Source organism: Haliotis asinina, chromosome 1, assembly GCF_037392515.1.
Source record: "Haliotis asinina isolate JCU_RB_2024 chromosome 1, JCU_Hal_asi_v2, whole genome shotgun sequence".
NCBI classification, from domain to species: domain Eukaryota; kingdom Metazoa; phylum Mollusca; class Gastropoda; order Lepetellida; family Haliotidae; genus Haliotis; species Haliotis asinina.
The window spans coordinates 22,539,705-22,551,598 of NC_090280.1; the positions used below are offsets into that span (position 1 = coordinate 22,539,705).

Below are 11,894 nucleotides of genomic sequence, written 5' to 3' on the forward strand. Positions count from 1 at the left end.
AGTTTAGGTTTCACCTAGTACTGTGGTCCTCTGTTGAGGAAGATGAAGGATGGAGAGACGTGTAGATGTGGAACTGTACCGTCAGTTTAGGTTTTACCTGGTACTGTGCTCCTCTGTTGAGGAAGATGAAGGATGGAGAGACGTGTAGATGTGGAACTGTACCGTCAGTTTAGGTTTTAGCTGGTACTGTGGTCCATTGATGAGGAAGATGAAGGATGGAGAGACGTGTAGACGTGGAACTGTACCGTCAGTTTAGGTTTCACCTGGTACTGTGGTCCTCTGTTGAGGAAGATGAAGGATGGAAAGACGTGTAGATGTGAAACTGTACCGTCAGTTTAGGTTTCACCTAGTACTGTGGTCCTCTGTTGAGGAAGATGAAGGATGGAGAGATGTGTAGATGTGGAACTGTACCGTCAGTTTAGGTTTTACCTGGTACTGTGCTCCTCTGTTGAGGAAGATGAAGGATGGAGAGACGTGTAGATGTGGAACTGTACCGTCAGTTTAGGTTTTAGCTGGTACTGTGGTCCTCTGTTGAGGAAGATGAAGGATGGAGAGACGTGTAAGTGTGGAACTGTACCGTCAGTTTAGGTTTCACCTGGTACTGTGGTCCTCTTTTGAGGAAGATGAAGGATGGAGAGATGTGTAGATGTGGAACTGATCCCGCAGGAGTCGTTCGTAATCGTATAGGGGTAAGACATCGTTGTTTGAAGCACGAGGTACATCACTGAAGTCATGGGATAATCTCTCTGCCATCACAGTGAGATATTCACCAAATCTGTAATCACAACATTACACTTATGTTGCACTTGCCCATAGGTGCATGAATTTCTTTCTTTCAAGCAGTGTGCAGTGGAAATCACCTCCTATAAACCACTTTAACTATGGTCATAGATTTCCAAAACATTTTAAGCAAATTGTGCATCAGTTACATAGATACATTTGCTACTTTCTCTGTCATTTCCACAGGTAATCGATGCCGGAGTTTATCTATGATTTCTAAAGGTACGTTGAGTAAATGGTGTTTGACACAGAAGACAGCAACCGTTGATATGAAGATTTGTTCACTAGTTATTACGATGACTGACTCCAGCACTTAAGATAAAAACATGAAAACGTGTACCTGTTGTCCTGGTTCTCTGCAAGTAAAACAAAAGACTGAGTAACAGTAAAGAATTAGTCGCTCTCAGACTAGTCCATCAATATCACCAAAACTAGAACACTATAAATATGGCTTCATTATGCTCATATGGGGAATCGGACCTGCGTCTGTGGCGTGAACACCCTATCCACTGGCCTACCGACCGCTTCATTACTGAATAAAGGAATCAAAACAACTTCACAAACTAAAATGAGAAGAAAATATTGCAGCACGTCAAGGTGAACCACGGATATGCCCGTATACTGTTCGACGCTGCATTCAACAATATCCCAGCTAGACTACGCTTGTCTGATACACGCCAGACTTGCCGAGAACACCCAGTGGTTGATATAAAGAGCGTCGATTTACGCAACTGGGATACGTCGGATAAACATGCATGAGCATAATCAACCAGCGTTTCTCACCTGTTGTAACAAGCATGGTTGTTGAAGTTCTGACCAGGCCCTCACGTTGGGGTAAATTTTTGTTGGTTGTGGTGTGTTGGGGATTGGAGGGGTGGGGGTTGAAACTTACATTGCATGCAAAAATATTCATGCATTCGTTGTACCTTTCACGTCCCTGCAAACAAGAACAGTGACTGCTGACACCACAACTGCCACAGCAGTCAGCATAATGGAGTAGACAGCTACGATGGGGACGATGTCGTCTACGTTTGCATCACCTTCTGATACAAGACAAAGATGACACATATCTGTATTAAGTATGATAATTCATGTGACAATATAGCGACGTATTTCACCATTGTGTAGTTTCTAGTTCCTGTTACAGCACTAAATAACTTTATGACATAAATAATGTCAACTGACAAAACAGTATTTTGCTCTACAAGAACTATGACACAATAAAGTAACCAAGCGATGAATAAGGAAGAATCATTCACCGGGATGATCATTACAGCTCTCTAGACTAGTGGATCCTTTTCCCCAACACGTCCTATCACCAATATCTGGTCGTCCTTTATGAACACTGAGAAATGTCCTAAGTATTCGGACATCTAGAATATCCGACTCTATTTACAATGTTATAGCTATTCTATTATGGCTATTTCAGACTAAATAATCGGGGGTTTTGGTCTCCTTGGTTGGTTTGAGACACGAGTCCTGTTCCAGGCTTCAGACACTAGCCAGTTCGTGCTACGTTTACTCGACATATCAGTACCCTATACGGCAGTTCGAGTTTCACAATGGTTACACATCATGCTAGCTGTTAACCTTCAGACACCAACCTTCTATTTCCTGGTAGCTCCCATCGTTTTCGTCTTCCCTGTGATACGACACCACACTGGTAAAAGTGAACATTGAACGTGAGCATAATGAGAGGAAATTATTAAGCTGTGACACGCTCTCAGTTCATATCGCGCTCCTAGTCGTGTATAGTTTTGTCTGGTTGGTTTGTTGTTTAACGCCACACTCAACAATATGACAACTATATGTTGACGATCTATAAATAAATGGTCTTGGATCACATAATCCAGTGTTCAACAGCACAAGCATCGATCCCGTTCGTCAGCTTTTACGACAAGTATGGGTTGATGAAAATCACTTTACCACGGGTAATTACACCAATGTGGTGATGAAATATTTATTCATCTTACTTGAAGATTGATGAACATACTCACCGATGACGAGCACAGCCTCTCTCTGAAAGTTTAAAGTGTGTGGGAACAATTATGCATACAAACTTAAAGTATATATTTATTTCTTGCACACTGATATTACCATTTTTTCTCCATTTAGAAGTTTAAGAGTTTAAGAGATACTGTACATCATAAGGTATGAGTTTCAGTAGAAGGTCAATCAGTGCTAATAGTTGTCAGAATTATAAAATGTTAATAGACCTGTAGTTTTGGTTGCAAACGGTTGCGGACTGTTTTTCAGACATTCTACATAACACTACCCCTTAAATACTTCGTATGACCTGTTTAACGTCATCTGAATCAACCGACGTGACGTACTAGAATGACGTCCAGCACCAACCTACTATCTCCTCGTAGCCTCCGCCTGTGTCTGCGTCACGGGTGTAAGTGACAACGCTGGGGGAAGGAAATGTAGAAGGTGGTTGGAATCAAGGATATTTACAAAAAGCAATCCGCTGTCCTCAGACACAAAATTTTGCAAAAGGACAAAATAGTTGCTACAGTTATATGCATGAATGTGTTAGCAAAATGGGTAAGTAAGTTAGTAGTATTTGAAGCTCTTCTAACGTTTGCCTGAAAGAACGAAATCTTTTTGACACCAACAGCTCATTACCGATGTGCCATTAATTCTGCTTGGGCTTATGCCTCACATATACTGCTACTGATAAGTGAAATAGAGCTAATCAAATCACTGTATTTGTGATTAAGTGTTTCCACAATAGCAGCTACTACATAATTTTAAGTCAGTTGTTTACACATTTGGCCTTACTCACCGATTACATGTGCATCCTTTACCTGAAACAAATAATTTTGTGTAAATAATGACATATCCACAATGTTAGATGCAAAATAGAAGATAAACGAATTTCCGGTATAATTATACATCTTTGAAGTGGAAATAAATATCTTGCTATTTGTAGAACGACATGTTTATAGAACGACATGTTTGTAGAACGACATGTTTGTAGAACAAACGCAACCTGAGTAACACCAGTGTCTTGAAGCATGAATGTCGATTAAAACTAGTGTCCTGGAGCCAATGTAAACATAAACTTGGAAACTGAAGTCCATTAAACATGTAAATTTGTGCACACTGTTGATATATATCCTCTTCAAGCATCATCTTGAAGGTTCCATACAGAATTACTTTAGAAACGCGAGTATCATATTATCATTCATTATGGAGGATGCAAAACGAACAGAAACTGTGCTCGAATTAATCTGACTTTCACAGATGAACTTGACGCATACCAAGAAATGCCCACGTGACCCACCATTTGCTGGAAATCAACTTTTCACCTGCAAAATCCGTGAAAATGCAAAAATGTGGCGTTTTCACAACACATTGTCAGATCAGTCAACTGTGTACCAAAATCACACCGAAATTTTGAACTGCACCAAATTGTTGACTTGGGCACAACATGTGATCGAGCACATCTTTGCCAACCATGTGTCTAGCCCGAGATCGCCGCATACAAGTTCAAGCCAGCCTCCAGAACAGATATTACCATTCATGGAAGAAGGGATATCGTCAGTCTCCAGACGGTACGATAGCGATTACGTCAGCAAGGGCTGCGTGCGCATAAGTATTCTATTCACTGACGAGTCCTGATTTCATCTCAGTCATGCGTATACAAGGATCAGAGTGACGTGGACAGCGTAACGGTGATTGTTGAGTTCAGCAGCGTTGAGGGAAGCGTATTACTAATGATTTGTTGAGAGACTGATAGTCATGACAGGACACGTGTGGACGTCTGCCGTAGTCGAGTTACAGCTCAAAATGATACTTACTGAGAACAAGAGTCGTTCCTGCTCCCAGCATGGCGCCAGATCAACGTCTTCACATTTTGCAGCAGGATTATGCAAATGACGGTCATAACCGTTACTGACATTGGCTCTGTGAAAGTTTTGAGCGCGTTTGGAAATAAATTTGATCCCTTCAACGTTATCGTTAATTCAACTTTGCACTGACTACTTTTGTTTTTTCTTGTGTTTCAACCCTGATTGACAATTTCAGTGTCAAGAGGGACAAGTTCTTTTCTTCGTTTAAAACGGAGATTCAACGTCTTATCCCAATGGTGCGTTTCTAAAGTAGTTCAGTATACTTCACAGTCTCCTCTCACAATCTGTCCTCTTTCAAACTCTTCCTTAAAGACGGTCTCAGATTCCATTTCCCCACAAGAGACTTAGTCTTCTTCCTTGATGAATTGTTACCATCAAGGACACTTTTACATTTAATCAAGATACACAACAGACACGTAACAAATCACACCTAGAGAGAATCAGTAATATAGGTAGGACAAAATCATCAGTTCCTTGAAAATGTATCACATGTCAGTATGAAGTGAAATAATTATCAGCTAGCTTTCTACTGAGTATGGGTGGAAATAGACATCAGACTCTACATACCAAAGTATTGTTACATGTTTTACAGACAAAGAAGAGGCTTGAAATCAATACTTATTAGTACTGCTTAACATTTCTATAGGTGCATAGATGTATATGAGTTGTGGGGTAAAACTGTTTAAAGTACTACTCTGGTAACTATCTGATCCCCCATCCCCACCTTCCTAACCAGCGCGTCGTTTTCCCAGACTGTCATACATTATTCACTACATATAAGAAAGTGCAAAGGGATAACTTACTGACGATGCACTGAACACATACACACGCACACACGCACACACGCACACACGCACACGCACACGCACACTCACACACACGCACAAGCATCCACTCAACACGCTATTAAGTGAGATCGGTATATGTAATTACTGAACCAAAGTGTTTGTGAGTTCTAGTCATTCACTGTCACATCACACCGTTTTACCTCCACGTCTCTGTTTTCTACAAACAACAACTATGACGACAATGGCGATGACCACGATCAGGATGGAGCAGACAGCAGTCACTGGGACGATGGAAACGACACCAGATTCATTAACCTCGCGTCCTGAAACATTTAATATGGACAATATTCAGTTTAGCATTGTATAATCCTGTTTACTTTTCAGAAACAAACAACATCCAAGATATGTTGCTTTATTTAAGGTACATGATGTGATTACAAAATACCAGAGATATAATGTATACCCGGATTACAAATGTGGGTATGGGTGAGTGAGTAAATGAGTGGAGTTTTATATCACTTATAACCCAGAAACATCACCCCTCTTAAGAAGATTTTAATTAGGTTCATGGCATGTCAACCGGGTTGACCCTTCCGATGTTGATCTAAAATGACACTTTCCAACTGCAATATAACCAGTTGCGTTCTCGATACAACACCCATCGATCCATCTTCATAGAGGGATCCAATAATAATGGTCAAGTTACCAGTGCTACTGTCATTGCATCAATTTGAAGGGAGTAAAAACTTTATTACATATCTCATGCAAATATAATCTTGAATTTTACATATTCTGTCACAAAGCATGTTTCCGGAATCTGTGGAGGCCTTACTGAAGACCTCTAGTGTCAGGTTGCGTGATGCACTCCCATGGCTGTTGTTGACGTGACACGTGTACTGTCCAGACACAGACACATCTATAGCTGGTATAGACAACACAGCCTTCCTGTGTCCTGTAATCACCATCTGTCTGGATGTGTCCCACCAGGTTACAGTGCAGGCAGGGTTACAGTCAGCAGAACATCTCACTGTTACAGGTTTCCCTTCTTCTACCTGCAGCTTGTCCCTTGTGCCGTGAAACTGCATCTGGTCAGGTCCATCTGCAAAGCATGTGATATAATCAGAAATAATAATTTGATAACTTGATATTTTCTTCTATCATACCAATACCACTGTATATCAATTTCACTTGAATTAATATTTCATCAACTTTCGGTTTAGACTTTTGAAGTTGGTTAGGTTTTATTTTTTACTCAATGCCTATTCTACTTTTAGTGTTGATCACATCTACATCTGCTAGCCTTGTCGAGTCTAGGCTCACCAATATAAGACTCCCAGTTTCAAAGATCTTACTGTTGTCACGAAAATATTACATTCAAATGCAAACGACGACACATTACGCACATTCTGTTTTTGTTCCTCTAAGTCATACGTGTACGTATCAGTCAGGTATTCCGACTGGATGGTCGACCGCGACCGCAGCAGGGGAAACGTCCAATGTTTTCTTTGTACGAGTTTGATAGCCGCTCAACTGTGATTTTGTTAACAGTGGGAATCTACAGTCAACTGTATTTTGTATGTACACGTCCGATATTGTCATTTGTATGCTCCGCCTGACCAACGTTGACAGTTCGAGTCATGTATTATCTTGACGTTCCTGTATATCTCATCTGATGCCCTTACGATTGTATCTCTAATGATCAGTGCCTGTACCAGATATTGTCAACGTTTCATGCATTTTACCGTATTCTTAATTGTAAACCCAATATTGTCACGATTTTAAAAAGAAGCGTTTTTGAGGACAAAAACCCCTTGAGTGAGTGAGTGAGTAGGTTGAGTTTTACGCCGCACTCAGCAATATTCCAGCTATATAGCAGCGGCCTATAAATAATCGAGTCTGGACCAGACAATCCAGTGATCAATAACATGACCATCGATCTGCGCAAATGGGAACCGATGACATGTGTCAACCAAGTCAGCGAGCCTGACCACCCCATTCCGTTAGTCGCGTCCTACGACAAGCAGAGTCGCCTTTTATGGCAAGCATAGGTTGCTGAAGGCCTATTCTACCCCGGGACCTTTACGGGTACTCGTCGATAAATCACTGTAGATTATTTTTCCCATAATTTTCTTGCATCTGTGCATGGTCAGAGTTTTCAGGGTCAAATCACACACTCCTGACTGAAAATTGTAAACATGAAATTTTCATGCCATACTTTCAATCGCTTTGATCTGATTCAGTACATATTATGTATTGTTAGTTTTGTGTTGATCTTTCGTATTTCAGCTGAGTGGCCCGTGCCCGTTTTTTGCTCATTTAAAATATATGTCCAGGTGAGAAACAATGACATTACATAATTTTAAAGTGTTCGTGTATATTGGACATAACACCTGACACCGCTTGCCTTTGAAGCTGAAAGCCTTCACCACAGATTCTGGCTGTGTTCTCTTCCGAAAGTTCTATATCAACGGACACCAGTAATGCCTTTTTGTTAGCGCTATGAGTAAACATGGTGTGGAGTTTGGAGCTATATAAATTGACACATTATTGTGTAGCTGTCATTAAGTCCTATCAGAACCACAAAGGTACTATCATAATAATGATTCAGAACATAACGGTTCTATGTAAGTTGTATGCTAAGTTGCATAGATATGCGAGGTTCCTGTACCGTAAACAAAGGTACGTTCTTACTCACAGAGGACATCCAGTACATGTTCGTGACTCCAGTCAGACTCCAGCCCCTCCTCCACAGCCTGGCAGCTGTAGGTGTCTCCCTGGTTCTCTCCGCTGACCTGGGTTATTGTCAAGTTATCTCCACCTGTTGGAGACTCATCACCAGATTCTAGGAGGGTCCTGTCCCTCCTCCAGATGTAGGTCATGGTCAGTTGGGGGTGGTCCGGGGGCAGACTCCGGGACGAGGAGTTGGAGCATGTGAGGGTGACATTCTCACCTGATACAGGTGAGGCAGGTCCGGTGATGGTAGGTGTGGTTGGCCTCTCTGTGAAAAAAATTTAACAGCTTCGCCGAGACCTTAACACCAGTACTAATCAACATGGTTTTACGAAATGTGTGAAAAACATTTTAAAATATGAATCCACTGAGACATAATGAACTAAATGAACTGAATGAACTAAATGCTCTGACACTTTTATTAATGACGTATTCACCTTTATTGTCAATCAAATAAGCGCCAGCGACACGCTAATACTCCTAATCGGTTTGTTGATTAAATGTTCTACACAACATTTAATCAGTTGGCTGGACTAATCCCAAGGTCCGGCGTAAAAATGACATTAGATATGCTCGTTGTTGTTACCTTGACTGGCGCTCGGGATTATAGCAACAAGACAGGTGGATTCGGATATACTGCGAGTGAGTAGTTGGTTGGACTGTTGTTAACACGTAAGAACATTCCATATATATATATATATATATATATATATGGATGCGATCTGTAAATAATCAAGTCTGGACCGGACAATCCCGTGACCAGCATCATGAGCATACATCTACGCAATTGGGATACGATGACATGTGTCAACCAAGTCAGCGAGTCTGACTACACAATCCCATTAGTCGTCTCGTGCGACAAGCAAGGGGTAAAGAAGACCAATTCTAACCCGGATCTTCACGGGTATACTGTGAGTAGGCTTGCCATGTGTAACTCGACAAAAGCACATGCATGCACACGCACGTACACACACACGAGTCTTTATATATGGTTAATTACGTTTTAGTTTAGACGCATTCTTTTAGTTATCTACCGTTCTGTTAACTCCACTCAGTACTCACGTGCTACAACGAGGACATGTCTACATCCAGTAACATTCTCTCCATTGCTTCCCTGACAGTAGTAAGTACCAGCGTCCTGTACAGTAACATTGTAGATGGTAAACCTCAGCTGTCCGTTCTGTGATGGTGAGTCCTCCCCGGTGTATCGTATCCTGGTAATGTAGCCAGTGTGACTGTTGTTGAATACCCATACACGGTGTGTCTTGGACTGGACCAGTAACAGTCTCTTAGATACAGAACCATTCCCCACTACAAAATACTGGAAGCTGACATTTTCTGGGTTCATGGCCATGGTAACATCTTCACCAGCACGTGTAACAGTGTGTGGGTATCCAATTGTCATGGACACTAGAGCTGTATACGAAAAGGTAATTAGAATCAGAACTCAACAACCCTAGATACAGACGTTGGACATTGCGTAAGATTAAAGTGAAAAGCAACTTAATCAGAGATTCAATATATATTTCAGTTTTCGAAAACAGATACATACCAAACCCACATAGTGCTACGGACACAATGGAACCCAGAAACATAGTCACTACAGTGGTAAGCAGAAACTGACAGATACAGTCTCTGATATAATGCGTCACATAATGTAGTTTCACTAAGCAATATTTCCTGATAAACATTTCCCGGTGAACCTTACGTTGTGCGACGATATTTCACTGTGAATGATATACGTTTTTTTGTGAATATGTCCTCCATCAACGCCCACATGGATACAATGTGTCAAACCCATCTCTGGTGATCACCCACTCACGCACAGATTCAACCACTCACTCACTCACCCACTGATTTACCCACTCACTCACCATTCACCCACTCACAGATTCATCCACTCACTCATCGATTCAACTACTCACCAAATCACCCACTCACTCATTCACCTACCCATTCACCCACCCATATTTACCTACCCAAACACTCACTCACCAACCCACCTATTCACACACCCATTCACCCACTGATTCACCAATCAGTTTTACTGCTTGTACGGAAAAGTACTGTGTTTGACTCGGGGTATCGCTACAAGTGATACCTATTTAAAATATTGATAATCTGTCTACAAATCTGACATGACGCGATAACGCTAAATATAATTTCGCTGACAAATGAGTATTAAATGTTAAAATCTCAGTGCTTACAAAAACATTTTCGCCTCCTCCACAGCATGACTGCTTAATTTGAATACACCTCTCTACCAAAACACCACTGCAACCCAACCACTCACACCGAGATTTACCCTCTCGTGAACTGTCAAGAGCAATATTCCCTCTATCAAACATTTACTGTTTGAGCAGCCACGTCTTTCTCCTCTCACGTACACACATACAAAATATAATGCAGTACGAATATGGCAGGTAGCGTTTTGATGTGAAGAATGAAACACCACTCCGAAATTTTGATAGCAAGTGTAAACCAGCGGGGGAGGGAAAATCCCAGGGATATAGAAACGAGTTCCGTACTTCCGTAAACTTTGTGCGAAGCAGATCTCCTGAACTATTTGTGATAGCTTGGTACACATGTCAAACATGATCCCAAGATGAACTTGTTCAGAGCAGATCTCGTAGCTAGCTTCGTAGAACTTGGAACACATGCCAAGCATAATTGATCCCTTTCGGGGATTAGACCCGGACATGAATTTTTTTTAGGTTTCCATGTCCTTAGCAGATCACCCAAACGTTTGCTTTATCAAACGTGGTACACATGTTCGCTTTGTTCACCATGATCCCTAGATGTGTCTTTCGGGTGTTGCACCAGTGTGTGAAATTTGTTTGTTATTTTTTGTTTGGTTGGTTGGTTGGGTTTTTTTTCTTTGTTACCTTGAGAAGACGTTTGACATTGAAATTGGAACAGAACCATAAAACTGTTCACTATTACTTCACCAAACTTGGCATATGGATAGGCCTGGTGGTATAGTGACGCCTTCTTTTAGGTTTGGATATCTGAATAAAATATTTTGGGCGTTTAGATGGCAACAACTTCGACCTCGACTGACTTTGGTGGTAGTGTTCTTTCTAGGAGCACAACTGTAAAACCTTACAAGCCTCCCACTCTACCATATGCACAGCAAAACACTGGCATACAGTTGCGGGGGATATTGATGACTTTTGTCTTAATGGTTCGTTCCTATTGACAGCAGGGTGATTATTTAGAGAGATATTCAATCTACATACCTCAAGGAATATACAAATAGTCCTTATAAACCTCATTGCAAAATGCCTGCGATAGTTGTGATCATATTCTGTCCTTCACTTGATGAAGGGAAGGAAGTAGCCCAGAAAAGTCGTGTTGTAAATAATAAAGACGTTGTAAATCCATACACGATGCAGTGGTTTGTCAGACAGCTTCTCCACAGTGACCGACTCCTGGTAGACTTGGTGAAGGATTTCACTTGATGTACATCACTGTACTGTCGATCATCACTGTACATCACCATCAACAAAACCTTCCAACTTCAAACCTTGGCACACAGAGAATAGCTGTGGAATTCCTTGTTTTCGTTATGAGTCTTGACATGCATCATCAGAGGATCATCACATAAATACATATGTGCAAAAGTACACAATAAGATTCTGCCATGAAGAGCCTCCACATTAATCAAAACCCGGCCTTCCGAATTGATTGGCATACACAAAGGATTAACAGACTTAGAAGCGTTAGAATGGAAAATTCT

General features: G+C 41.2%; 1 protein-coding gene across 1 annotated transcript; it reads right to left on the minus strand.

Annotated features, from left to right (window-relative positions):
* Nucleotides 1-591: 591 nt before the first annotated feature.
* Nucleotides 592-9,509, minus strand: LOC137259296 (carcinoembryonic antigen-related cell adhesion molecule 6-like). Its single transcript, XM_067796974.1, has 11 exons — nt 9,218-9,509; nt 8,121-8,423; nt 6,258-6,524; nt 5,618-5,748; nt 3,890-3,903; nt 3,136-3,191; nt 2,778-2,799; nt 2,385-2,440; nt 1,707-1,823; nt 1,121-1,136; nt 592-775 (listed from the first exon to the last, which is right to left on the minus strand). Exons 1-11 carry the CDS (start codon nt 9,507-9,509, stop codon nt 592-594), a joined length of 1,458 nt encoding a protein of 485 aa, XP_067653075.1.
* Nucleotides 9,510-11,894: the final 2,385 nt, after the last annotated feature.